This window comes from Bubalus bubalis, chromosome 14 (genome assembly GCF_019923935.1).
Source record: "Bubalus bubalis isolate 160015118507 breed Murrah chromosome 14, NDDB_SH_1, whole genome shotgun sequence".
NCBI lineage: Eukaryota > Metazoa > Chordata > Mammalia > Artiodactyla > Bovidae > Bubalus > Bubalus bubalis.
In genome coordinates, this window is record NC_059170.1 from 23,797,585 (window position 1) to 23,824,965 (window position 27,381).

Consider the following 27,381-nt stretch of genomic DNA (forward strand, 5'->3'; position numbering starts at 1 on the left):
AGGAGGCCACATCCCTCTGGGCAGAGCAGAGATTTTAGGTTTCGTTTTTGTTGTTTTATGTTAAGAGTTTTAAACGGAGGTATTAAGTTTTTATAGCAATTGCATTTTTAAACTGAGGTCTTCATCATCGACTCTCTTCTTTGGGTAGTGGATGTAAAAGTGGACGGTCGTCGGCATTTCGGCTCTAGGGGGTGGGAATGCAATGGTGGCTTCTTGTCCCCAAGGAAGGGGCTCCTCTGTCCTGACCCCTCACCCCTGTCCCACCCCCACTGCTTCCCCGGTGGAATAAAGAGGATGAGGAAGAAGGCATCGAGTCGTTCCTTTGTTTTTAGTGCTTTTTGTCCTTGGGGACAACCCCCTCCTTGCCTGTCCTTAATGGAGTGCCCGGCCAGGTGATGAGCGCAGTGTCTCATCCGCTCACAGGGACACAGAGATCGATGACCTGAAGACGCAGCTGTCGCGCATGCAGGAGGACTGGATTGAGGAGGAGTGCCACCGCGTGGAGGCCCAGCTGGCCCTGAAGGAGGCCCGCAAGGAGATTAAGCAGCTCAAGCAGGTCATCGACACTGTCAAAAACAACCTGATCGACAAGGACAAGGGGCTGCAGAAGTACTTCGTGGACATCAACATCCAGAACAAGAAGCTGGAGACGCTGCTGCACAGCATGGAAGTGGCCCAGAACGGCTTGGCCAAGGAGGACGGTGCGGGCGAGTCGGCTGGCGGCTCCCCAGCCCGCTCTCTCACCCGCAGCTCCACGTACACCAAGCTGAGCGACCCCGCTGTCTGCGGCGACCACCCGCCCGGGAACCACCCTGGCACCTCGGCCGAGGATGGGGTCGACAGCGGCTTCGCGGCCAACGATGACACCCTGAGCCGGACGGAGGCGTTGGAGGCCAGCAGCCTGCTGTCGTCAGGGGTGGACTGCGGCCCCGAGGAGCCCTCGTCTCTACACAGCTCCTTCAGCCTGGGGCCCCGCTTCCCCGCCAGCAACACCTATGAGAAGCTGCTGTGTGGCACGGAGGCCGGTGTGCAGGCCAGCTGCATGCAGGAGCGCGCCATCCAGACAGACTTCGTGCCATCCCAGCCTGACCTGGACACCATCCTGGAGAAAGTGACCCAGGCCCAGGTCTGCGGGATGGTCCCCGAGTCAGGGGACAGGCGCCCGGAGCTGGATCCCCACCCCCCGGGGCCCAGAGACCCCAACTCTGCAGTGGTGGTGACGGTGGGGGATGAGCTGGAGGCCCCGGAGCCCATCACCTGGGGGCCCACCCCACACCACCCTGGTGCCCACCCAAACCCCAGCCCGTCGGTGAGCGTGGCATGCCCTGTGGAAGAGGAGGAGGAGGCAGCCACGGCCGAGAAGGAGCCCAAGAGCTACTGGAGCCGCCACTATATCGTGGATCTGCTGGCCGTGGTAGTGCCCGCCGTGCCCACGGTGGCCTGGCTCTGCCGCTCCCAGCGGCGCCAGGGCCAGCCCATTTACAACATCAGCTCCCTGCTGCGGGGCTGCTGCACGGTGGCCTTGCACTCCATTCGCAGGATCAGCTGCCGCTCGCTGAGCCATCAGGGCCCGAGCGCCGCTGGCACGACAGCCGGAGGCAGCTCCCAGCTCTGAGGAGGGCCGGCCTGGGCAGAGGCTCCCACAGCCCAACTACCAATTGTAGGGGTGCCGCCCTCCCTCTCACACCTTCCCCTGGGGCATCATCTTATTTCTTTAGTTTGGGGTTTGGAGGTGGCTTTTTCAGGATGATAACCGTATCAGAGGCTAGGAGTGAAGGTCGGGGGAAGGTGTCTGAAAACTGCAACAGGAGAGAAGGGAAGAGAGACGGACAGCCGGGAGGCCCACTGATCAGACACACTGCAGAGAGAGAAAGTGGTGAGGCCCCCACCCCAGCCCCCCTGCCCACCAGGCCCCCCACACAGGGCAGCCGCTGCTCAGGAAGTCTCCCGTGTGATGATCTGGGGAGGCCAGCCTTGACTTGTCAGTCCGGCCTCCCCATCCCCCGCCCCCAGGTCCTGTCTGTTTCCCTGTGTATGCCAGGCCTTGTCTCCCAAGCCACCCCTTGCCCTCAGCCCAGGCTTCTGGGCCAGTATTATCTCCTCAGATGGAGGCAGCTGTGACCCAAAGTACAGGCAGGGGACTGGGACTCAGAGCAGGTCTGGAACCACTTGGCATGTGCTAAGCTCCAGCCTCTTCAGACTTCTCCCCACTTGGGATTTGAGAGCACAATCAGGCCACGGGCTGGAGGAAAGATGGTGATGGGCAAGAGGTGGCAGAGGGCAGTGTGGGTCCCCTGTCTGTCTGTTCATCTCAGACCTTCCCCACCTCACTTTTCCTCTTGGAGTTTCTGACGCTGTCAGGTCATTCTTCTGTGAGAGCCAGACTGGCCTGAGCCCCAGCTCCCATCTGGAGACTCTGCCAGCACAAAAGGAGGAGATGGGGCTGGCAGCTCAAGGGGGCTCCTCCAGCCTCTGAGATGAGGCTTTGCAGCCTGGGAGGCAGGGCTGGGCTCAGCAACCCCAGCTGGTTTCACTCCAGCCCCTGGAGCTTGCCCAGGTTTCTCCAGAGACTTTAGAACCAACTTCTGCTTTGCACTATGTTCATTTTGGGGCTTGGTTCTCATGCATCTCGGGATCTCCTGTGAGGTGGCTGCTTGCTTTCTAGGATGAGGGTTCCTAAATCTTACACCTATCTGCCTCTGGAAGAATATCCAGCAGGATGAATGGCAAGATGAGGTGCTGAAGCCGTAATGTCCATCCAGGCCAAAGCAGGGTGCTCTGGGATGTTTCCTAGATGGGAGTGGAGTGGGGCTCCCAGCCCAAGCCCAGTCAACCTGGAAAGGTTCACTGGCCCCCTGCCTCCTTCCCTGGGACCACGTCTGGGTCCCCCAGCAAAGCTGCTGACATTTTATTAACATTCTTATTTTACAGAGTAAACCCATTCCTCTTCCCCTTCAGGGCGTATACCTGTCTGCTCACCCCACCCACTCCTCAGAGTTACGCCCTACATTGGAGCAGGGGTGGGGAGCATTGCTGGGACCCTGTGTCTTACTCAGCCCTCTGGCCTAGGGGGGCCCTCTGGTTCCGTCAAGGTGGCTTGCCCACCCCGCTGTTTCAGCAGCTGTCACCTGACTCGTGGACTCTGCCCTTCCTCTCTGTGCCTCTGCTGGTGCGGGGGACGCCTGCATGCTGGGGGTGGGCAGCCAGCCTAGCCACCAGCTGGGGGGAGAGCCCCTCAGCCATGTGCTTTGCGCCTCCGAAGCCCCCCGTCCTCACTCCAAGCCTCAGACCTGCCATCCTCGTGGAGCTCCCCCTGATCCCAGCCGAACCAAACCTGAACTCTGGGGGCAGGGCTGGGCTGCCCCACAGGACCCTGGGGTCATGACGTGGAGGGGCAGTGGACAACCCCCATCCAAAGCCAAGCCGAGACTGGCCATGGACCCCACCTCGTGCCGTGTACTCACGGAGCTGTGCAGTGTCTCCTTAGAAATAGTCAAAAGCTTTGCTGAGAAAATAAAGATATGACTATATTTGACAACATAAAATCTATATATTTTTCACCCCTGGAATCTAGTCAAGCTGCATAGCCCCTCTGCTCCTGTCTGCGTCTTGCTGTCTGTGGCCTTCCTACTGTGTCTTGTGTTATGGTGGACGTGGTCAGGGCCGGGGCCGTGGTCCGCTCTGTCCCTAATTCTGAACAAGCCCCTCGGGAAGAGTGTGGACTCAGGTCTGTGGACAAGGTGAGAGGAACTGGTGCCACCCTCTACTCTTGCTCTGGCCTGAGACCTGCCTGCCTGGTCAGAGGGGCCCCAGCCCACTCTGGGTCCTCTCTTTTGGGGGGTCTGGTGGGACCTTTGACAGGCTTTGTCTCTTGTCAATGGAGGAGGCGACTCTTTGGCCCAAGCCCGGGACAGGTGCTGGGACCGTGTCGGCCAGGCTCCAGCTCGTGCCTGTGTGCGTGTGTGTGTTCGGGATCCCGCATCTATGCAAAAGGGGCAGAGCTGCCTGGGAGGCTCCAGCGGTAAGAAGCAGCGGCCCGCTGGCTCAGGCTCCAAGCCCAGACTGCAGCGTCCAGAATGTGGGGCTGGAGGCAAGGCCAGGGCCCCGGAGCCTCCCGCTGAGTGCTCATCCTCCAAGGCTCCCCTTTTCCTTCCTGCTTAATACCTCCTCCTGTTGGGCTGTGACCTTCTCTCATGCCCTCCGCTTCTAGAGCAGAAATCTCTGGGGTCTCCCCTCTCCCCAGCCTCTGGCTGGAGCTGATTAGATCCTGAGCAACACCGTTCTCAGGAATCACCTTGTGGAACTGCTGGTCCCTTGGAGCCCCGCTGCCAGAATTGGCTTCCCCTCAGTTGTGGGGTCCAGGCCAGAGTTGGCCCGGCTACTCCTCTGGTCCAGGCTCAAGCAGGAATCAGAGTCAGGGGCAGTACTCTGCTCAGAGAGCTGGCCTCAAGTGAAGTTTATTCCAAATATCTCCCAAGGGGATAACTTAGCTTTTCAATGAACACAGTTCCCAGTCACCAGTAGTACCGGCGTACCTGGCAGCACCTTGCGGGGGGTGGTGTAGGGGGCAAGTGACAAAATTCTGGGGTAGAGGCCTACGGAGGGGCCTCTGCCCAGTGAACTCATGACCCCTCTGTGACCTAGGGGTCAGTACAAACAAGTCATAGTGCACTGTTAAATTCAGCCATGCCCTTGACAGAGAATTCAGGGGATACAGGAAGGGGGTGGGAGGTGGGGAGGGGTCTTCACTTTTGTCTCCTTTGTCCTATTGATCTGACAGAGTTGTACCTACAGCAGAACAGCTCTGGATTAAAGCATGAAAACACAACCAGATCCATCGCCTGTTTTCTTTATATTGTGTCTTTTGGGGCAGTGAGGGGGATGAAGGGGGCTCACGCTGTCCCCGCCCACATGGGAGTCAAAACTCACACCCTGAAAAGAGCTGAGGGGGCAGAGATCTTTCTTGAGGTAGAGGGAACCTGAGAGCTGCAAGCTGGCTCAGCTCTACCATGCGTCACTTGGGGGTCATTTGGCACCCCCTCGGTGTCAGCCCCATTGGGCCCTGAGAGTGCACCCATTCCATCCTCTCCAGCACCCCTGAGGTGATTCTCACACCTACAGATGCAGAAGCCAGCTAGAGTCACTGAGCAGGGGGCACTCTAAAGCTAGTGCCCCCTTCCAGAGCCCACACTGTCCCCCACCACTCCCCCACCACCACCCAGTCATCCCAGACTCACACCAACAGGCGGCACGTGACGCTGGCCAAGCCAAGCCAAGCCAAGCCATGCTGTCAGAGGCAACGCATAGAAAAGGCCTCGGTCTCACCACTGCTTAAAAGACAACCAACACTGGTCGTAATGGGACTGAGGATTCTGGAATATCAATTACTTTTGAGGAAGGGATTTTATTTAAAATCAAATCTTTATTCAAAAGACAGTGAAGGGTTATAACTCTATACACTTTGTGACAAAGAACAAGTAAAGGAAAAAGAAACAATTCTTAACCAAAAAAAAAAAAAAAAAAAAAGATGTATTTGTGTTCTCAAAACATGGAACTGTTTTACTGGTAGAGGCAAAAATTTGAAAGGGACCCAGCTGCAACTTTAGGAAGTGTTTAGCTGGCCTGCCGACGTGCCGAGCATTTAAATCAGCACAGAGAATGGCTGCCTGTGGGCCCTGTCCCGGCCTTAGCCCAGTTGAGTGGCTGAGACTGCAACAAGGCCAGTGTATGTAAATAACAGACGCACAGGATGCCTTGTCGCCCCGCCCGGAACACGCCCCCTTGAGAAGATCCCGCCCCCTTGAGATGGCCCCGCCCCCAGGCAGCGCGCCTCCGCAGGCACGGACTTTCCCTTTCTGGCAGGAGGGTGACAGGCCTGAGCTGCTGTCCCGTGGCCTCAGACGTCAGGGATAGAGTGGTCCATGGTGTGGTGCAGCAGGGTCGGGGACAACCTAGATACAGCAACAAGGACAGTCGCCAAAACTGGCAGCACCTTCTCCCCCTTCCCCCAAAAACCTGTGCCTCCCTTGCCTCACCCCAAGTTACCAGAAGGAGGCCAGGAGGTGGGGAGAGGGGAGGAGGGAGGGAAGGAGGGAGGGGAGGAAGGGAGAGGTTCGGAGGGGAGGGGGGCAGCGGGAGGGGAGGGGTCGGCCGGAGGAGAGGGGGGCTGGGGCGGGGGGGAGTGGTTAGCCTTACTTTTTGACCATGTGCTCGTAGATGACAGTGGGGATGATGGTCAGGGTGATGACGTTCCCGGCGGTGGCCAGAATCTCTGTGACTTCTTTGTCCTGGAGAAGAGGTGAGTGACGGTCACCTTGGGAGCCAGGGGCAACTCTGAGGCACCTCTGTGAAGTGGTCAGCGTGGCCCTGCTGGAGTCCACCACTGACAGTGACGGTAGGGAATAGGTTGCCCCTTGAGTGAGGGTGGCAGGCCCTCAGCTCAAGCAAGAATGTGGGCCTCCCATCTGAGGCTCTCTCAGTAAAATGGACTCACCTCTCCTACCCTCACCTCTAGGGCCTGTGTGGGCCTGACACCGAACGGCCTCACAGACATGACTTCCCCCAAAGAGCCCCGGGAATCCCACCAACCACACGTGTATGCCGTCTCCCGGGCCCCAGTCACACCGGGATTCTGACCCCAAAGCAGAAAGAGAACCACGCTGCAGTGGGGGGACAAGGGGGGACAGTAGGCACACCCACCCACCCTCTTCTCTGGGCTCCTGTCAGCCTGAGCCGAGGCCGTGGGGTACCTCTTCCTCTTACATCTTGTTGACCAGTAAAAAGAAAGGCCTGCAGAAGCCGTTCAGATCGTGGGGAGAACAAGACACGAGAAGCACCTACACAGAGTGTGCCGTACAGCCCAAAGCCGAACGCTAAGGCACGAGACAAACCTCTGGCCCTTACTTGGAGACCGTGACCTTTACTTTACACAGATCTCCGACTTGGCTGTGTGTTTTCCTAGCTGTGCCAGGACCAATGGGAGAAGATATACCAGATGCGACTAGACCGTCAGGCATAGGGGAGAAGATGTGTGACAGGAGTGACCTGGAGATGGCCCTTATGAGGGAGGGGGAGTGGCTCACAAGACTGTGTCATCTGTGGGGTGAGATGGCAAACCCCCCCAGGCCACCTTCACCTGCCTGTGAGCCCCAAAGCCCTGGATGCTGGAGAGGAGGGGACCCTCACTCTAAATCACAACTGGAATTAAGAACGGCTCTCAGTCCTGGTGGCATCAATCAGGATAAACCACTCTCGTTTGTCCAGGGACCAGAAGCCATGTGACTCAACCTCTTCTGGGGTCCATTCCCCGAAGGCACCCACCCTGTCCCCCAGTCTACGTCACAGCACTGGCCCTAGACCATTTGCTCCTTCTTGTATTTAAAGATAAAACTCACCACACACACACACTGTTGGGGAGAAGAAAGAAGTAGGAAATGGGCTTCTGAAGAGCCATTTCCTAAAATATTCCTATTAGTGAACATGATCCAGGATACAAACAGAAATATCACACAGAGTAGACCGTGCAGCCAGGAGCCCCTCACCCCCGCCCTGGACACCTGTTTCCTGACACACGTCATCACCACCACCTGTAGTCACACCTCTGGCCTTTATGAGTAAGTAACATCAGCGAGTATTCACTGAGCACTTAGTATCGGCACTGTGCTCGAAGCTCTCGTACCTTTGTCTCATTGAATCCCTGCAGCAGCCTTAGGATGAGGATCTGAAGCTGGGGCGAGGGCAGCAGCTCACCCACAGACACGAACCTTCCCACCACCTCTCGATCTCCCAGTCCCTGAGGTCCTGGGATGGAGCCATGCTCCGCCTTGCTCACCTTCAGCCCAATGACGTTTTGCCCATTCACCTCACACACATAGTGGTTGGTGAGGAGCCCGTTACGGGCCGCGGAACTCCCTTTGACCAAAGAGATGATCTTCCCCTTCTTGATGACGAAGCCGACGTGGCCTGTGCTGTCCTTGTGCATGGTGATGGTCCGCTGGAACGGCCTGGCAGGGAGGGACAGTGAGCTGGGCCTGGGACATAACCAAGGGCAGACAGGCTCCTGGGACCCGGGTGCTCACCTGTCCCGAACGACTATGACAATCTTCTCGGCCGATGCCTTCTTCACCACCTGGTGGGCTTTGTCCGTGCTCCACCCAGCACAGTCGCGTCCATCAATCTGCAGAATCTGGTCCCCAAAGCGCAGCCCCACCAAGGATGCAGGGGTGTTGGCCTGGACCAGCTGCACGAAGATCCCCTGGAGGAGGTGAGCCCCGCAGTCAGTTCCCCCAGCCCACCCTGAGCCCAGGCGCCTCCTCCTGCACTGCTGTTTGCCTCCTGATCTTCTCAGAGCCTACTGGGCCCTGGGACCGCAGCTCTGTATAGCAACAAAGAGGGTACCCCATTTTCCTGGTGAGGAAACAGGCCACACAGCTAGGAAGCAACGGAGTCAGGAATTCAGGAGTTTTCCCAGTATCTCAGATGATAAAGAATCTGCCTGCAATGCAGGAGACTCGGTCAATCCCTGGCTTGGGAAGATCTTCTGGAGAAGGGCATGGCTACCCACTCCAGTATTCTTGCCTGCTGCTGCTGCTGCTAAGTCGCTTCAGTCGTGTCCAACTCTGTGCAACCCCATAGACGGCAGCCCATCAGGCTCCACCGTCCCTGGGATTCTCCAGGCAAGAACACTGGAGCGGGTTGCCATTTCCTTCTCCAATGCATGAAAGTGAAAAGACAAAGTGAAGTCGCTTAGTTGTTCCCGACTCTTAGCAGCCCCATGAACTGGAGCCTACCAGGCTCCTCCATCCATGGGATTTTCCAGGCAAGAGTACTGGAGTGGGGTGCCATTCTTGCCTAGAGAATTCCATAGACAGAGGAGCCTGGCGGGCTACAGTACATGAGGTCGCAAAGAGTTGGACATGACTGAGCAACTAACGCTTTCAGGAATTCCAACTAGTGGCTGCATCCCCAGTCACCAGATTACAAGGCCTCTCAGGCTGGAATCTGAACCAACACCCCCACACCCCTCACCTTCCACTGTCTTCAGAAAGCCTCCCAGAAGCCAGATCCCTCTGAGGGGGGAGCAAGGAAGCATGAAGTCCCAGGAGGGTCAAGTGGAGGGTCCCTGGCACAACCCATAGCAAGCCCTAGTGCCTTATGGGAGGGGATGGAGAGGACGAGCTTGTCTAGGGCTCAGGTGAGCCTTGGCTCCCGCTGGCAGCTCGGGCCGCGGGCAGGCGCAGTCCAGCAGGCGAGCTCTCTCTCTGCGTTCCGCGGGGCCCCTCCCCTCCCGCCCGACCCCAGCCCCACCTTGTGGATGGCCTGCAGCCGCAGCCCCGTCTTGCCACGCTCGTCCTTGCATAGGTGGATCTCGCGCACCCCGGGCTTGATCTCCGCACGCAGCGCGCCCAGGCTGTTACCGGACACCGGCGCCACCACCTGGCCCGGCGAAGGGCCCGAGACCGCTGCCTGCAGACCGCAGGGGAGCAGAGGTCAGCCAGCGCCGTGAGGCCTCGTGCCTCAAGGGTCCAGGCGTGGGAGCAGGGATTGGGAAAAGAGAACGGGGCGGACCCTGAGCTCCAGTCCACCGCAGACCACACACACCTCTTGCGGGCAGGAGGACACATGGCGCCATGAAGCCACTAGGGGGCGTCAAAGTCCACACCCCAAAAAAACACAGCCAGGAAAATAGAGACGGGAGGACAGGTATGTATTATAGAAAAAGGGTCCTCATTTTCCAAGACAACTTGATGTCAGGAGAACCTTTTAAAATCCACTTAAAAATAAAGAGTTACAGAAAATGGTGAACAATGAGGGGGTAAAGGAGCTCAAGTTGATTTCTGCCTTAAAAAAAATTATGTCAAAAGTATCAAGATGAGTGAATACTATCCCTGCCCCCCCCAAAAAGATCTGGAACAAGGCAAAGATGTCCACTCCCATCACTACTGTTAAATACAGTAATGGAAGAACTAGCCAGATCAATAAGACAAGGGAAGGAAATAAAAGACATATAGATTGGAAGAGAAAACATAAAATGGTCCCTATTTTCAGATAAGATGATGCTTTACTAGAAAATTCCAAAGAATCTACAGATGAACTCCTAGAACTCATACGTGAGTTTAACAAGGTCACAGGACACAAGACCAATGCATACCAAAAAAATCAATTGTACTTCTATATACTCACAATGAATACGTGGAAACTGAAATTAAAAATACAATACCACTTACAATCGCTAAAAAAAAAGAAAGAAAAGAAATACTTAGGTGTGGAGCTAATAAAACATATACAGGAATTGTATGCTGGAAATGACAAAACACTGATAAAAGAGATCAAAGAAGTGAAGTGAAGTGAAATGAAAGTCGCTCAGTCATGTCCGACTCTTTGCGACCCCATGGAATATACAGTCCATGGAATTCTCATCACATCATCATATAATATTTCTACCTTTAGATAAAAACTGAAATAACCTCAGTAGGATAGATATTAGTAGAAAATAGTGAAGTTATTAAAAAGAGAAATTTTGAGTACTCATTACTGTTGTTTTTAATATAATGTATTGTGAGTTTGAACGTGAAAGTCGCTCAGCCATGTCTGACCCCTTTCATCCCATGGATGAATTCTCCAGGCCAGAATACTGGAGTGAGTAGCCTTTCCCTTCTCCAGGGGATCTTCCCAACCCAGGGATTGAACCCAGGTCTCTCGCACGGTAGGGAGATTCCTTACCAGCTGAGCCACAAGGGAAACCCATGAATACTGGAGTGGGTAGCCTTTCCCTTCTCCAGGAGATCTTCCTGACCCAGGAATCAACCCGGGGTCTCCTGCATTGCAGGCGGATTCTTTACCAACTGAGCTATTGGGGAAGCCTGATCAAAGGTCTAAATAAATAAGAGATATTTTGTATTGATGGATCAGAAAAACTAGATGAAGCTGTCAACTGTCCACAAAGTGATATACATATTTAACGCATTTCCTATCACAGTCTCTATGTTTTGTAGATAGAGGCAAGGTTAATCTAGACTTTATATGAAAACACAAAGGAACTAGAATAGCTAAAACTAGTCTGACAAAAAAGAAAAAAAACAGGAGAAATCACTCTACCAGATATCCAGACTTTCTGTATAGCTACAGTAATCAAGATAGTGTGGTATTGGGGAGAGACAGACCTTCGGAGCAGAAGAGAGAATATCCAGAAATAGCCTCACACAAGTAGGGGCAACTGCTTCTTAACAGAGGTGTGAGGACAATTTAGTGAAGGCAGAAGAGTCTTTTCAACAAATGGCATGGGAGCAACTGAACATCCATAAGCAAAATGTGAATCGTGACCTCATGCCTTATGCAAAGACTAACTCAAGTTCAATCATAAATTTAAACAAAAAACTATAAGAGTTTTAGAAGTAAAACGGAAAATTTTTCAGAACCTAGAGCTCAGTCAAGTTTCTTAGGACACCAAGGCATGATCCACAAAGAAAAAAAATCAATAAATTGAACCTCATCAAAATTGAAAACTTTTTGTTCTCCAGTAAACTCTTTTAACACAATGAAAGGAGAAGTTACACAGTGGGAGAAAAATATTTACAAATCAAATGACAAAGGATTTTAGAATAAGGTCTCAAAAGTTGACTTAAAAAAATCCATTTAGAAAATAAGCAAAATATATGAAAACATTTTATCAAAAAGAATATACAGCTGGCAAATAAGCACATGAAAAGATGTTCAACATCACTAGCCATTAGGAAAGTGCAAATAAAAACCACGATAAGGCATCACTACACACCTACCATGAGCAAAATTTAAAATAGTGATAATATCAAATGCTGGCAAAGATGTGCCAACAAAACACTCATGCACTGTTGGCAGGAAAATAAAATAATACAGCCACTCTGAAAATCATTTGGCAGTTTCTTTCTAAAAAAAATTAGCCATACATGTATTACACTGCCTAGGAATTGCACTCCTGGTCGTTTATCCCAGAGAAACGAAAACTTATGTCTGTACAAAAATCTGTATACAAACATCTGTAATATCTTAGTTTATAATAGACAAAAACTAGAAACAACCAAAATGTCCCTCAAGAGGTTAAACAAACTGAGCTATAGCCACACCATGGAACGAAATGCTGCAATAAAAAGGAATGAACTGTTGAAACAGGCGACAGCCTGGAAGGATCTCCAGGGCACAATGCTGAGTGGAAAGAGCCCATCTGAAAAGGTCACACACCATGTGACTTCACTTACATAACCTTCTGAAATGATAAAATTATAGGGACAAAAACATGCCAGTGACTGCCAAGGGGCTGAGGATGCTGAAGGGGAGGCTGGGCGTGATCATAAAGGGGCAGCACGAGAGAGACTTCTGTGTGATGATGTAGTTTTGTATCTCAATTGTGCTGGTGGCTGCAGGTGATAAAAACACACAGAACCTTAGACGCATTGTACCAATGTAAAATGCCTGGTTTTGACATTATAGTATAGTTACATAAAATGGAACCATTGGGAAAACTGGATGAAGAGTTCAAAGGACTTCTCTGTCTTGGCAACTTCCTGACTGAATCTCCGATTATTTAAAAAGAAAAACTTAAACTAAAAATAATTAAAAATTTTAATTATGAAAGTACATTATCTGTCGTTTTTTTTTTTTCCCCATCAAATTTAGGTTGTCTGGGGTATTGACCAAAGAGAGATCAATCAATGGATTAAAACTGGACAACGTGACCTACTTTGCTTCCTGTGTGTGCTTCCCTACATGACTGTCAAGGGCGTCATTTTGGAAAACCACTCCAGGATGTCACCAGCTTTGCTCAGAATCCTACACGTCCTCATCCTTGCTGATTTCTCCTGTGAAATCCTCATTTGTCAGTGTGGCAGCTCTCATCGTCACTTCTATCAATTTCATGAAATCCCACAGCCTTACCAAGATTTGTATTTGTACTTTGCAATCGATTTGCACTGGACCAGAACAATGAACCAACCAGGAATGTTGAAGCTGATGGGGAGACAGTTTTGGGACTGATTCTGTAAGTGAATATATTTTCAGGAGTGAATATTTCTATGTTATGATTTTTTTTGTTGTTGTTCCCTGAAGTCATAGAGAACAAGAGTTAAGCATTATTATTTCATTTGGGGACTTGGGGCTGACAAGCTCCTCCTCACAGGCTCTGCCTAACCATGCAGCTGCTCCCAAGTCACAGGCACCCCCTCATTAGAAGCACCCAGGCTCAGGCCAGGTTTAATGTCCTCCCGTCTCATCCAGCAGGCTCAGGCCAGCAGGTCAGAGGTCAAAGGGCAGGCAGTGGCCCTCTAGCCCCAAGGCCTGCAGGAAACCATGAAACCCCACGGCACTTCTCATGAAGGTTCAAAATGAAACGTGTCATCAAGAAACAGAGCCTCAGGGATGCTACAGAGAGAGGAGATTCAAATCTGTTTAAATGGCAAGACCAAGGAAGGAGGGCCCACATCAGGCAAGAGACAAATACCTACACTGGCACTTTCTGGAGTCTGAGGCAGGCTCTGCTGGACTTCTTGGCTGGAGAGGGAAAGACCCATATAGTTTTCCAATTCTGCCAGGTTAGGGTACAAAACTGGTGGGAAGGGAAGGGGTAGAAGAGAAAGATGTTATTCTGGCCATGAGCTTGGCCACACCTGCCTGGCTCCCAAGTGGTCACTCATCTTTGTTAAGAAACAAAAGGGTCCGTGATGCTGTTTACTCCCAAGAATGCAGTATATTCTTGAGATGGCTCTGCAGCCCTGGGAACACTCACTGGCAATGTGGGTCCTCCCCTCAGATGGTCTGGGAGCAGCCTGGGACACGGAGCCCCTCAGGGATCACTTTGGTGTTGAGCTCAGTTACCTTTATTTGGCACCAGCCGACCCAAAGGCAGCTCTGGGAAACTGCACGGTGAGGAGAGGGGTTGGGCCTGAGCTCAAGTTTGCTACCGCAGGACCAGTCACGATAGCCAGAGCAGCCCCAGGGCCACTGCATACATCCTGGTCTCCTCGCGCAGCCTTCCTTGGTGGCCCTAAGTCAGGGATGTCAGGCCCCTCACAGGTCACAGCTTTTCAAAGTAGAGGGGACAACTGTACACAGTGCCCATGGCTCGGTGGCAGGCAAGAGGCAGGCTCTCGGAAATGGCCAGCAGAAGTCACTCTTGGCCGGAAGCACCCCATCCCCATCACTCACGTGGAGGCTGGGAGTCCCCTTTTCCCCGTACTGGCAGGGCAGGCATCCTGGGTACAGCTCTGGCCTGGGCCTGGGGATGGAAGGGGAGTGCCGCTCAGCTGTGGTCAGAACCCCAGAGCCCTTGGAGCTTGGGGCTCCCTGAGGCTGGGGGTCAGGGCGATAGGTATGCTCATGGCCTGAGTGGGTATCCAACCCTTCAATAAATGTGGCTTCGCACACCTCCATGCCTCAGGAGGGAGGTTCTCCCAAGGGCCTGCAACCCACCGAATGTCACAACTCATTTACTACCTGCAGTGGCCAAGGTAATTATCAGTCAAAAAGCCCCCAGTTCTCAAAACCCCCTAAGACCTCATGTAGGATGGAAGGAGGAAAGGGCTTCTGGGGGATGAGTAGGCCAAACACCACGGCCACAGGGTTTACCCTGGAAGCTTGCCCTAGAGCATGGGGTCTGCACGAACCCCAATGGAGGAAGCACTGGGACCAAGCGGGCACCAGACATAGGCCTGTCTGCAGCTGCTCGTCTTCTCCACCTGCTGTGATCTCACTGCCTTGGCCTCTGAACACCTGCTCTGCCCAGCAGGCCCCGCACTAGGAACCCGCATGCCTTGGGGCCAATAAGGAACTCCCAGTGGCCTCCAACCTTGATCCAAGACAAGCCTCCCTTAGCTACCCTGGGGTAATCCCGAAGCCCCAGCAGGGGACCCAGGCTAACAGCCTGGCAGTTTACCTGCATGGCCTGGTCCACCTTCAGGTCCTCCAGAGATGGGTACAGGGTGGCCATGGTTGCTCCTTGGAACACCCTGCAGGGCACAACAGAGCGGGGTGCTGAGGGGTGAGAGGAGGCACAGACATGTGCCACCCAGCACTCTTAGGATGAGAAAGATGTCAGGAAGGGTAGTATTATTATTATACTACTATTACATGATTATATATGATACATATTATATATATCATAGATAACATATATTGTTATATATTCTATATTCTATTATTATATACTTATATATTATATAATAACATATAATATATTATCAGATCAGATCAGATCAGTCGCTCAATTGTGTCCGACTCTTTGCGACCCCATGAATCGCAGCATTCCAGGCCTCCCTGTCCATCACCAACTCCCGGAGTTCACTCAGACTCACGTCCATCAAGTCGGTGATGCCATCCAGCCATCTCATCCTCTGTCGTCCCCTTCTCCTCCTGCCCCCAATCCCTCCCAGCATCAGAGTCTTTTCCAATGAGTCAACTCTTCGCATGAGGTGGCCAAAGTACTGGAGTTTCAGCTTTAGCATCATTCCTTCCAAGGAAATCCCAGGGCTGATCTCCTTCAGAATGGACTGGTTGGATCTCCTTGCAGTCCAAGGGACTCTCAAGAGTCTTCTCCAACACCACAGTTCAAAAGCATCAATTCTTCGGCGCTCAGCCTTCTTCACAGTCCAACTCTCACATCCATACATGACCACAGGAAAAACCATAGCCTTGACTAGACGAACCTTTGTTGGCAAAGTAATGTCTCTGCTTTTGAACATGCTATCTAGGTTGGTCATAACTTTCCTTCCAAGGAGTAAGCGTCTTTTAATTTCAGGGCTGCAGTCACCATCTGCAGTGATTTTGGAGCCCAGAAAAATAAAGTCTGACACTGTTTCCATTGTTTCCCCATCTATTTCCCATGAAGTGATGGGACCGGATGCCATGATCTTCGTTTTCTGAATGTTGAGCTTTAAGTCAACTTTTCCACTCTCCACTTTCACTTTCATCAAGAGGCTTTTGAGTTCCTCTTCACTTTCTGCCATAAGGGTGGTGTCATCTGCATATCTGAGGTTATTGATATTTCTCCCAGCAATCTTGATTCCAGCTTGTGTTTCTTCCAGTCCAGCGTTTCTCATGATGTACTCTGCATATAAGTTAAATAAAGAGGGTGACAATATACAGCCTTGACGAACTCCTTTTCCTATTTGGAGCCAGTCTGTTGTTCCATGTCCAGTTCTAACTGTTGCTTCCTGACCTGCATACAGGTTTCTCAAGAGGCAGGTCAGGTGGTCTGGTATTCCCATCTCTTCCAGAATTTTCCACAGTTTATTGTGATCCATACAGTCAAAGGCTTTGGCATAGTCAATAAAGCAGAAATAGATGTTTTTCTGGAACTCTCTTGCTTTTTCCATGATCCAGCAGATATTGGCAATTTGATCTCTGGTTCCTCTGCCTTTTCTAAAACCAGCTTGAACATCGGGAAGTTCACGGTTCACATATTGCTGAAGCCTGGCTTGGAGAATTTTGAGCATGATTTTACTAGCGTGTGAGATGAGTGCAATTGTGCTGTAGTTTGAGCATTCTTTGGCATTGCCTTTCTTTGGGATTGGACCAGTTATATAATAGGTATTATTATCCCCATTTTAGAAATGGAGGAGCTGGGATTCAGCCAGAGTCTGGCTCCCAAGCCCATGTTCTCCACTCCTGCAAAATCCCACCCCACCATGTTCAGCTGACTCTGGGCTTTAGAACCTGGACCCAGGGGTCACCCAGGACATGCTGACCAGGCAAAGTAGGACTGGGGAACCATGTCCTTCCCTGCCATGTTTCAAAGGTCAGAAAGCCTTACAAGATCTTATCGCTCAAGACCTAAACCCGGTCCAGTTGGTGCACAGTGAGCACCTACTGTATACCCGGCCAGCATTAGGGGTTTGTGCAGCATCCTCCCACAACTACTCAGGGCTCAGTCCAGTGTCAAGCGGTTGGGGACTTCATATTAAAACAGAAAGGCAGCAGGTACCTTATAATTCCTCCCCTGCCCCCCAACACCCCTCTCCATCTCTAGGCATTTGAGCCCCTACTGCCATTTCCGGCTTCACTGGTGAGTCTTGATCTTGATCATGATGAAGGCCAATGGAAACTCTTAAAAACATGCACACAAACTGTAACAGAGTTTATATGCTCAGCAGAGTATTGTTCAAAGGGATAAAGAAATGATGGGGGACCATAAACATTTATTAAAAACCTTCCTGCCTGTCAGGGGGAGAACCAGCAGGACCTTGGAGCAAGGTACCAAAAGAAATTCAAAGAAATTACCCGCAGAAAAGCTTTATTTCCTCCTTAGATGAAATGTGAGCAAGGAGCAGTTTGTCTTTCTGGATTCTTCACCATTTACCCACTAACACACTGGCTCTGTGACATCTACCGGCCTTTGCCGGGCCAGTCCTCGTCAGCTGGAAGCTCCTACCCCACCCTCCCGCCCTGGCTCCTGAGACAGTGAGGTCACCGCTGCTTCCACTCAGGGCCCTGCCCTCAGCAGGGACTGCGGACCAGCCTCCGGTCCTGGGCTCTTCAGTAGTCCTCAGTGTGTCTTCCCACCTTACCTGCAGTTCCTGGCAATCCAGGGGGTCCTATTCACTGCACTGGGCCCACATTCCTGGACCAGGTCCAGAATCTCTGGGCATCTCGCCGGAGTGATCCCCAGGGGTCAAGGTCATCTTCCTCCATCACTCTTCCTTGTCCTTCCTCTGCACCTGCTGCCTTGACACATATCAACTTTAAGCCTCCCTAAGGACCCCGTACACACACCATCCCTTCTAGTCTGCCATCACACCCTATTATCCCCACATCCCATCACTAATCCTCATGCTGTCCTCCTCCATCTCCCCGCCCATCCCCACATTGTCCTCCTCCATCTCCCCGCTCTTCTGCAGGAATCACAACATCTCCAGTGAGTCAACTCGACTGCTGTTCTCCAGCCAACAGGTCCTTTCTGTGTGAGCCTGGAATGCCATGCCCCTGATTAAAGCACCCCTAGTGGCTCCCCCACTCTCGGAATCCAGTCCACATGCCCTTTATGATTCCTTCAGAGAATGGAACCAGTGGCTCACAGGCCAGATGCAAACAGATGTTGTTTGACCTTGCCAAGGACTTTATACATTCAAAGTTAAAAGCGTAAATGCAGAACTCGAGACACCGCACTTAATAATCTAGCTTCACACTGCTCCTGAAAAACAGGACGCTCTAGCAACCCTGGACCTCTGCTGAGTGGCTACATTTGAGTCGCAGCCAACTCCCGGGCACCCCAGACCCCCTCAGCCTCTGTTGTCTCTTACATCAAGACCAATTTACTCATTGGCCCTGAGTCCCAATAGACATTTGCTTGCACCCCCTGCCTAATTCTCCTGCTTTCTTTTTTTCCACACGTCTTTCTCCCAACCTGCACCCTCAGCTTCAGCCACAATGAGCTACTTTTAGATCCTTGAATTAACTGAACTTCCTCGTGTCCCCAGGCCTTTGCGTGTATTATTATGCCCTCTGTCTGGCATACCTTTCTACCCACTGTGCTCCCCACCTGGCTAACTTCCAATTATTTTCTGTGTTCCATGTCAGAGGGCTCTTCAGGAAACTTGCCTTGATTTGTGCTCCCCCTGCCCACACACTCGCCTGCTCTCCCAGCTCATGTTCTTAGTCTGTTGATCATTCACTGCTCTGAAGCTGCCTCTTGATCTACCTATTGGGAGTTCCAAATGGGCAGAAACTGGACCTTCTAATTTATTGTGGACATCAACCAGCCCCTAGCGTGGACATTGACTCAATATTTCCAGAAGCAATGCATTCCGCTTGGGCTTCCACGTTTCTCCTTGTAGAGTAAAGCACTAATGTCGTACGAACGTGCCCCTTCCTAGGATGGAAACCAGGATGTGAGGGCCCAGACAGGCTTTGTTTGCCTTTCACTGGCTTGTTTTTTCTGTTTTCGTTTGAGTTAGTGTCAACATTTTAAAATCTGGAAATATAGAATTCTCCACTTCTATCTTGTGTAGGAAAAAAAAAACACAAAATACTTGGCAATGCAAGAGCAGGAATCATACACAAGCAACACTCAGCCAGGCCAGAGTCACAGCCTGCCCTTAGATGAGGTTGCACACACCTCTTGTTTCCCAAAGTACCCATCCAGCTGGCTCACACTGCCTGCTTGCTTCCTGGGGGCAGGCAGTTCCAGATCTTTGCCCTCACCTGGTCTTTGGGGCAGAAATGACCATCTTAAGGAGACAGGGATGGTCCAATGGGGAGAGGGAGACTGGCTCTGACCTGCTTTAAACCAGCTTGGGGGAGAGGCCCCTTTGCCTGTGGTCTTCCCTTCTGTGCACACACTCCAGGAGACTTGGATCTTGGGACAGTCCTCAGAAGGTACCATCCATCAAAAACACGCCCTGGATCACACATGAGCTACAGATGTGAAAATAAGAGGCATCCCTGCCCTGCTTTTTCAAACACTGAAGTAGTAGAGCTTTTATATCTGTAGCAGCTGCCGTCTGGGCGAGCAGAATCTGAGATCCACTTCCTGGAGATCCCTTCCAGGCTGGGATCACAAAACCCGTCCTCCGGGTCTGGGACACTTTCACCACTGCCACCTTCTCTGGGTCTCAACCAAGGTTAGGGATCTGGGTGGAATCAAGAGGTAGGTGTTTCCCTGCCTTTTAGCAATTCACAATATTCCTGGCTCCCTGCCAGGAAATATGCGTATCTCATTCAATTATCCATCTACTCATTCACACTATTTGAGTGTCCATTGTGTGCCAGCGACCTTGGACCTGTTTGTTATGCAGATCCCTCTGCTTGGCATACCACCCTTCTCTGCATAGCCTTTCAAGCCTTTGAAGACTCAGCTCAAATGCAAGTTCTCTGCTTGGCTTTTTCAGGACGTGGGACCCCTGGCTAGTTGGCTAGGTCTTCTTGTGTTCCCAAACTGACAGGTACTGCGCCTATTCTCAAGTTATTTATCATATTATACGACTACTGTCTGGGTATCCCCTCATTCTGAACTCCAACTCAGAATGCCAGGGACTGTGTCCTGTTCATCACCCTACACCTCCCCACTGAAACAGCACCCAGCACACGGATGCCGACAAAAATTGCTATTTGACTGAATAGATAAGTGGTTTTCCAAGAAACAGACTGGAAATTTGTGTGGGCATTCTTGGATGTCACAAGACTGAGGGGACACTAGCGTTTAAGAAGCAGGGAGTAGTGACCAGGACCTTTTGTAATGCACAGAACAGCTCATCACAACAAACTGTCCCACACAAGTTTCCAATATCCCACCAAACCTTCACAGAAGCAACAAAAAAAAACCTGTATATAACCTGTTTTATATACAAATACAATGAAACTTTACCTGGTTTTAATATACAATATATCATCCAGAAATGTATACACCAGCTTATCTGAGGAAGTTATTCTTGGTTTTGTTCACCATTTTGAAAAATCATTGTCAATTCTCCACCACACGGCTAGGTCACCAGAACACACTCGTGTGTATCTGCGTTTGTAGCTGGTCATAGTCACTCCACGCCTGTATACAAATACATTTAACCTTCGACTCAAGATGCCAAATATAAACTTTGGCAAAATTCAGCTGAATACTATCTATTAAATCCAAGGTGGCCCTAGTGGCAAAGAATCTGTTTGCCAATGCAGGAGACTGTCTACAAGCAGATGATCCTGATTGGATCCCTGGGTGGGGAAGATCTCCTGGAGGAGGAAATGTCAACCCGCTCCAGCATTCTTGCTGGGGGAATCCCATGGACAGAGGAGCCTGGCGGGCTACAGGCCATGGGGTCCCAGCGAGTAGGACACGACTGAGCATCTGAGCACACAAATCCAAACTCCCTAGTTTTAAGTTAGGTACAAGCGTGATCTGGAGTAACCCAGTCTGAGCTTTTACATAGTGAAGTGCATATTCCTTTATTAGAAACTATTTTCATTGCCCTCATTTCTCCTTTACAGTGCAGACAGGGCAACATGCTGTTTTGCGGGGTTTTTTCCAACTTGTTGCTGTTCAGTCGCTCAGTCACGTCCGACTCTTTGCAACTCCATGGACTGTAGCGTAGGGCTTCCCAGGTGGCGCTAGTGGTAAAGAACCTGCTTGTCAGTGCAGGAGGCGTGAGAGACATGGGTTCAATCCCTGGGTCAGGAAGACTCACTGAAGTAGGAAACGGCAACCCACTCCAGTATTCTTGCCTGGGAAATCCCATGAACAGAGGAGCCTGGCAGGATACAGTCCATAGGGTCACAAAGAGCTGGACACGACCGAAGTGACTTAGCACAGACTGCAGCATGCCAGGCTTCCCTGTCCTTCACTATCTCCCAGATTTTGCTCAAACGCGTGTCCATTGAGTCGATGATGCCATTCAACCATCTCATCCTCTGTCGGCCCCTTCTCCTCTTGCCCTCAGTCTTTCCCAGCATCAGGGTCTTTTCCAATGAGTAGCTCTTCGCATCAGGTGGCCAAAGTAGTCAGCTTCAGCATCAGTCCTTCCAATGAATATTCAGGGTTGATTTCCTTTAGGATTGACAGGTTTGATCGCTGCTACCCAAGGGACTCTCAAGAGTCTTCTCTAGCACCACAGTTCAAAAGCGTCAGTTCTTCAGTGCTCAGACTTCTTTATGATCCAACTCTCACATCTGTACATGACTAGTGGAAAAACCATAGAGTTGACTAGACGGACCTTTGTCAGCAAAGTGATGTCCCTGCTTTTTAATTCCTCTGCCTTTTCTTAATCCAGCTTGTACATCTGGAAATTCTCAGTTCACATACTGTTGAAGCCTAGCTTGAAGGATTTTGAGCTTACTGTGCTAGCATGTGAAATGAGTGCAACTGTGCAGTGGTTTGAACATTCTTTGGTATTGCCCTTCTTTAGGATTGCAATGAAAACTGAACTTTTCCAGTCCTGTGGCCATTGTTGAGTTTTTCCACATTTGCAGGCATATCAGTGCAGCACTTTAACAGCATCACCTTTTAGGATTTGAAATAGCTCAGCTGGAATTCCATCACCTACATTAGCTTTGTTCACAGCAATGCCTCCTAAGGAGGTGGGGCTGAAAAGCCGCTCTGGACAAAACTACCCCCTCCCTCAGCCTCAATTTCCTGCTTTTTGGAAACAGCCAGGCACAAAACTCCGTGAACAGGGGGACCGGAGAAAGCACCATAGGTCCCTAGGGCCTGTTTCCTAATCTGTCCAACGATCGCTGATCGAAGATCTCTAAAAGACTCCCATTCTGACCCTCTTGTAGCTCCGAACTTTGCTCGGAATAAGAGAGGCGACCTCCCCTGGTTGCTATGGGTTACAGCAAAGACTCCGCCAGGCCGCTAGGGCGCGCTGCGGCGGCTAGAGCGCATGCGTCTAATCCATCCGGGGCTGCGCGCGGCTACATGCCGTTCCCAGGGTGCTCCGCGGTTGTGTGTGGAAAATGGCAGCCTCTTCTGTGGGCTGTTGGTCCGGTGGGATCCTAGTGTCCCTCCGGCCTCTTGCTTTTTCCAGGCGCTCGTGGCTGGCACCCACATCCATACACACACACAAAATCAGGTAGAGCATCAGAATAAGAGATTGAAAGGCTCAATCGGGCTCCGCATCGCCTCTTACCGGTGTGGAAGCTACGCGGATCAAATTGCGCTTTCAATGGGAATGTCTCCCTACACCTCCTCACACCCCTGAGCCTGAGTCCGTTAACGGCTTCCCGAAGGAGAGCGGGTGCGGCTGAACCCTCCCCTGACTGATAGGATTCCGTTCTGAGGCAGCTGTGGGAGGGAGGAGGGCAAAGTTGACACGCCTGCGCTCCGGGCTGCCTGTTGCTCCTTAGGAAGAGGAAGCTCCAGCGCTCCCGTAGGTTTCGGAAGCACCTTGGATCCCCGAGTATTTCCCACCCATTGAGACGTCACCTTCCCAAGTTTCTTGTCCTGCCCTGACTTCCCGTCCTGGTGCTCCGCCCCAGGAAGATTCACCCTAGGCTCCCACCCGAGAATGAGGGCCTGCCACTCGGGGTGAGGGTCTTGGGCTTGGCCTGGCAGATCACTTTCCACAGCAAAACGACCCGCTGCTCGTTATTAGAGATTCGGGCAGTTGGGTCTGTGGGGTGCAGGATAAAAGCCTGGGGCAAGTGGGAAGGCCTCCCGGAGGAAGCCAGGGGACAAAGACTGGACTGTGAAGAATGGAGGTTCCAGAGGAGGAGAGTGGAGTATGTTACTCCAGGGATGGGAGGGCCAGACCCAGGAGTCCAGCCGCCTTCCAGATCTTTACTACCTACCGCTGGTTGAAACTCATTTTTCCCAGCTTTGCTGCCGCTCTACAGTGACCCCACCAAATGCACCCCATGGTCGGAGCCAGAAACCTGGGAGTTAACCTTGACTCCTGCCCTCCAGCCTACCCATTTCCTGCCCTCAGAGTAAAATCTCCGACTTCAACTTGATATTCGAATCTCCCTGACCTGACTCCAGGTACCTTCTCCACTGACTCCTGATAACCTCACTCTTGTGCACTTACCCTGCATCTCATTCATTCCAGACTCCTGTTGATCGTAACTCACCCTGCTAGTTCAGCCTCTGTGCTTTTACAGATGCTGTTCCCGCTGTCTTGAATGCCATTCACATCTCCCCCGCCCCCACCACTTTGTTCATCTGGTGAACTCATTTTACCCCCAAATTCCCCAAACCAAACACAAATAAGCGTCTCCCTTTTCTAAACCACAGAATCTCAAACTCATTCCACTACTAATCTCATCATTCATTCCACTAGTGTTTTTTGAGCACCTACTGTGAGCAAGGTCTGCATTTCCTGAGTTGGATTTCCACTACTCTGTATTTGTTTGCCTGTCTCCCTCTCTGGTGAGGAATGTTGCTCATTTCTGAAGCCCTAATGTTGTGCCCACTCCCTGGCACACAGCAAGGGTCCAATTACTGTTTCTTGAAACGGAAAAGCAGACCCAAGGGGAAGACAAAAAGGTTCAAAAACACCTTTGAAGAAAAACCCTGGGCCTAGAAAGGGAGATAAAACAGTGCCCTGATGAGGTAGATGGAAAGGCGGGCTCCTGCAATGACATGGGAAAAGTTTGCTCAATACGATGCTGGTGCTTTCCTACAATTAACTGGCTCCTGTGAAAGGAAAGAACCCATCTAACCTAGCTCACCCAGAGAAATGTTCTCCCACTGCATTTTCCACGATTTCCATCCCTGAGCTTCTGTACTTTGTGGTATTCTGAGTGGTAGCAACTCCCACAACTGAGCAGCAATCAGGTTCTCAGAGACCAGCAGGGCTGAAAAGGGGTCACCAGCCCCCATCTTTGGGCTTTGAAATGAGAACACTTTGTTCCAAAGAGCTGACACTAAGGGACGCCCACTTGTTCCTGTGGACAACTCATCCATCCTGAAGAAGACAGTGTGCAGGAGGGAAGCGTGGGTTAGAGTGTCAGAGGAATAGCTCCTGGAAGGCCAAATTAGCCCAGGGATGTGGTGAGTTGGAAAAGAAGAGGCTGTTGCTAGGCCACCAGCTTATAACCCCCTCCCTCCCTCAGGCTGTACTGCCTGCTGGAGAAAAACTGTGAACTTCTTTCAAGGAGTGCAGATGCTTCTGAACCCAGGCACAGGAGAGGCAGAATGTGAGCAAGGACCTCGGAGGCAGGCAGGATGGGTTCAGACTGACGTGCTCTGGCTGCAGAGCAAGCACGGACAAGTCCCTCCTGCATGTGTTTTCTTCCTTTGTAATATGAATAACAATACTTGCATCACAGAGTTGTGGTGGAGGTTAGATTCTTGAGATGTGTATAGAAAGTACTACCACAATAAAGGGCACGCAGTAATCGTTAGCTGTTGTTCATTCAGTACATTCACTTAGCACCTAAGTCCCAGTACTGTTCTAAGTACCGGTAATAAGGCAGGGAACAAGAAAAACCCGCCTTTGAATGGCACCTGGCTGGATAAATAAGTGCGTCTGTAGTGTTAGGTGATTAGGGAAGTGATAGGGAGTGGAGGATAGAGCCTGGAAGTCCAGGAGGCTCACTGCTGAGGGTGGGGGCACAAGTGGCCTAAATGGGGAAGGAAAAGCAGTGAGGCTTAGGGCACAGCCACTGCAGTGGCCCTAAGGTGAGTGCCTGTTCTGTTTGGGGAACGTCTGACCAATGAGACTGAAGTCAGTCGTTCAGAGGGGAAGTAGTAGGACAGAGCGTGGAGAGGTGGTGAGAGAGACTAGATCCTTCACGGCCTGAGGGTCATGCTGAGGGCTTGGCATAGACACTTGTGAGATGGGAGCCAGCCACTGGAGAATTTTGAGCAGCAGAATGATATGGTCGGACTTTCATTTGGAAGATAGAAGAGGGAGCGCGAGTGAACAGAGAGCCCGGGCTAGAGGTGGTGGCGGTACAGTTGTTAGTAGTTTGGACAACCATGTGTACAACAGCCCATGCAGTGCCTGCCCAGCACATAGCAGCCCTGTCTTAGGCACCATTTTCTGAGGCTAGCTGTGTGGAGGCATGCTCCTTTTATCCATGACCTCATTCAGTTTCCCCAACTGTGTGGGAGTCCCCACAGGAGGAAACCGGTTCTTGGGTCAGGCCACTGGCCCACGCCCCCAGCAGGTTCTCCTTCCTTGGTAGGGAGCTTGTTGATGGAAACAGCTTCAGGCAGAGAAGTGAGTAACAGAAACTGAAGCCTGCATTCAGTTCCTTGCAGAGATTGCTCTTTGGTTTTCCAGGGGCCCATTGCGAGGAGCAAAGTGTGGGTCCCATCCCTGTGATCACCGTCCCAGGCAGTCAGAAGGAGCCTGGATGGAGCCCTAGTGATGTCTGGATAAAGATCACCTACCCTTGAACCTGGCCCAGGGCTGGGCTCAGAAGAGGAAGCCCCTCTTCCAAAGTTTACATTTCACTGCCAGAGAGAAGCACCTTGAGAGGAAAAGACCTGGAAGTCCCAGAAGGGTCGAAACAGGGAAAGAAGAAGACAGGTGAGAGCAGGTGTCCTCTTCGCCCCCTCCAACCCCCCTGCCAAGGGGCCCTGCGCCCAGCTCTTACCTGTAGTCAGGTGCTGCTGCTCGTCCTTCTCCAGCCACTGCTGACGGACTATGGTCCCTCCCTGGAAGGTGGTGGCCCTTGTCCCAGCTGGGTTCCTGCTCCCTGGTCAGCTGACTCACCCAGGCCTGGAATGGGCCCAAGTACGTCCCTGCGGCTGGGTCAACCTGCCCAAGGTCAGCAGGTTCAGAGGAGGGCTTTGGCCTTAGTCTAGATGTAGAAATGGGGCTAGGGGCTCACAGCTCCTGTGGGGAGGGGCATGAACCAGACTTCTTGACCTTGAGGAAATCAGACTTGGATAGGACACCTACTCCTCTAAACATGAAGGCAGTTTGATGGGTCTTTAAAAATGGCCATAACTTGTGACCTAGCAATTCCTCTTCTGGGGATTTGTCATAAGCAAATAAGTAGGGTGGGGTCTCAGGGCCCATCACTGTGTTTCTTATAGTAGGGAAATCTAGAAATCTCCAAATGCCCATCACAGACATCACAGGGTCAGTTAAATAAGGCGTCTTTGGAAGATCGGAAAGCCATCAACGTCATTTAAAGAAGCAATGAGGCATCCTGTATTACATCCTGTAATACAGAGTCTGTATTCTTGGCTGCTGTACCACATCACTACACAAAGATAAACACAAAGTTCTAAAAAGATGGTGATTAAGAAAAAACAAGGATTAGGTGTGTTTTTCTTATCAGTATTGTTTTAGTTAGAGGAGTTTGAAGTATGTTTTATAACTTCTTTTCTCATCAAAATTACTGCTTCCATTTTTCATTGCCTATTTTAGTAAATGTGATCAGTAGTCACCTAGTAACACAAATGAGAAAACTTAGACACATCTAAGATCTCTACTTCTTTTATACTTTCTACATCTAAATCAGTGGCCAAATCTTATGGTGCATGTATATGAGTGATGAAAAGAGCTTTATTTTTTCTTTCTTTTTTTTTTTTTTTTTGGCTTATTTTGTAAGGTTTTATTTTTTTACCTTTTTATTTTGTATTGGAATATAGCTGATTGACAGTGTTGTGATGGATTTGAGTAGACAGTGGAGTGACTCAGCTGTACATACACATATGGCTGTTCTCCTCCCAGCTCCTCTCCAGGCCACATGGCAGTGAGCAGAGTTCCCTGTGCTGTGCAGTGTGTACTTGTTGGTTATCCATTTTAAATGTAGCAGTGTGTGCATGTCAATCCTGGGGCTCCCTGGCTGTCCGCTCCCTGAATTCTTCCCTTCTGGTACCCGTGGGTTTGTTCTCTTATGAGTCAAAACAGCTTTAATTTACTATGGACCTACAACCACAAACTGTGCAAACTCAGAAAAGGCAAAATTATTAAAGAACCAAAAACAAAACCAAAAAATTCAGTAATCCTCTCAACAGTATCCCGGTTTTTAACA

At 51.1% G+C, this 27,381-nt stretch overlaps 2 protein-coding genes across 9 annotated transcripts in view; one reads left to right on the top strand and one right to left on the bottom strand.

The window, feature by feature from the left end:
- The window catches only part of SNPH (syntaphilin), a 45,150-nt gene extending 40,322 nt beyond the window's left edge, over nt 1-4,828 (top strand). For all 6 annotated transcript variants that reach the window (XM_044927781.1, XM_044927782.1, XM_025263734.2 and 3 more), the window contains one exon: nt 424-4,828. In XM_044927781.1, the coding sequence (XP_044783716.1) occupies nt 424-1,615 (1,192 nt within the window). In that variant the 3' untranslated portion in view covers nt 1,616-4,828. The remainder of the gene's footprint in view (nt 1-423) is intronic.
- A 982-nt stretch (nt 4,829-5,810) lies between these two features.
- On the bottom strand, nt 5,811-26,913 carry SDCBP2 (syndecan binding protein 2). Of its 3 annotated transcripts, none has more exons than XM_006048984.4 (9): nt 25,990-26,913; nt 14,903-14,975; nt 14,176-14,245; nt 13,476-13,576; nt 9,307-9,465; nt 8,079-8,254; nt 7,832-8,003; nt 6,196-6,287; nt 5,811-5,951 (listed from the first exon to the last, which is right to left on the bottom strand). In XM_006048984.4, the coding sequence occupies exons 2-9, from the start codon at nt 14,954-14,956 to the stop codon at nt 5,897-5,899; spliced, it is 879 nt and encodes a 292-aa protein (XP_006049046.2). In that variant the 5' UTR covers nt 14,957-14,975; nt 25,990-26,913; the 3' UTR covers nt 5,811-5,896. The 3 variants fall into 3 exon arrangements, with proteins under 3 accessions (XP_006049046.2, XP_025119520.2, XP_044783719.1); XM_025263735.2 differs by lacking the exon at nt 25,990-26,913 and adding an exon at nt 17,532-19,016; XM_044927784.2 differs by lacking the exon at nt 14,176-14,245 and having other exon boundaries at nt 25,990-26,904.
- Nucleotides 26,914-27,381: the final 468 nt, after the last annotated feature.

Coding starts and splice junctions, on each gene's coding strand:
- SDCBP2 (XM_006048984.4), bottom strand. CDS start 14,956: ATGGCCACCCTGTACCCATCTCTGGAGGACCTGAAGGTGGACCAGGCC. Junction 14,246..14,902: donor AGGTGGACCAGGCCATGCAG/GTAAACTGCCAG, acceptor TTCCATCCCCAG/GCCCAGGCCAGAGCTGTACC. Junction 8,255..9,306: donor GGCTGCAGGCCATCCACAAG/GTGGGGCTGGGG, acceptor CACCTCCTCCAG/GGGATCTTCGTGCAGCTGGT.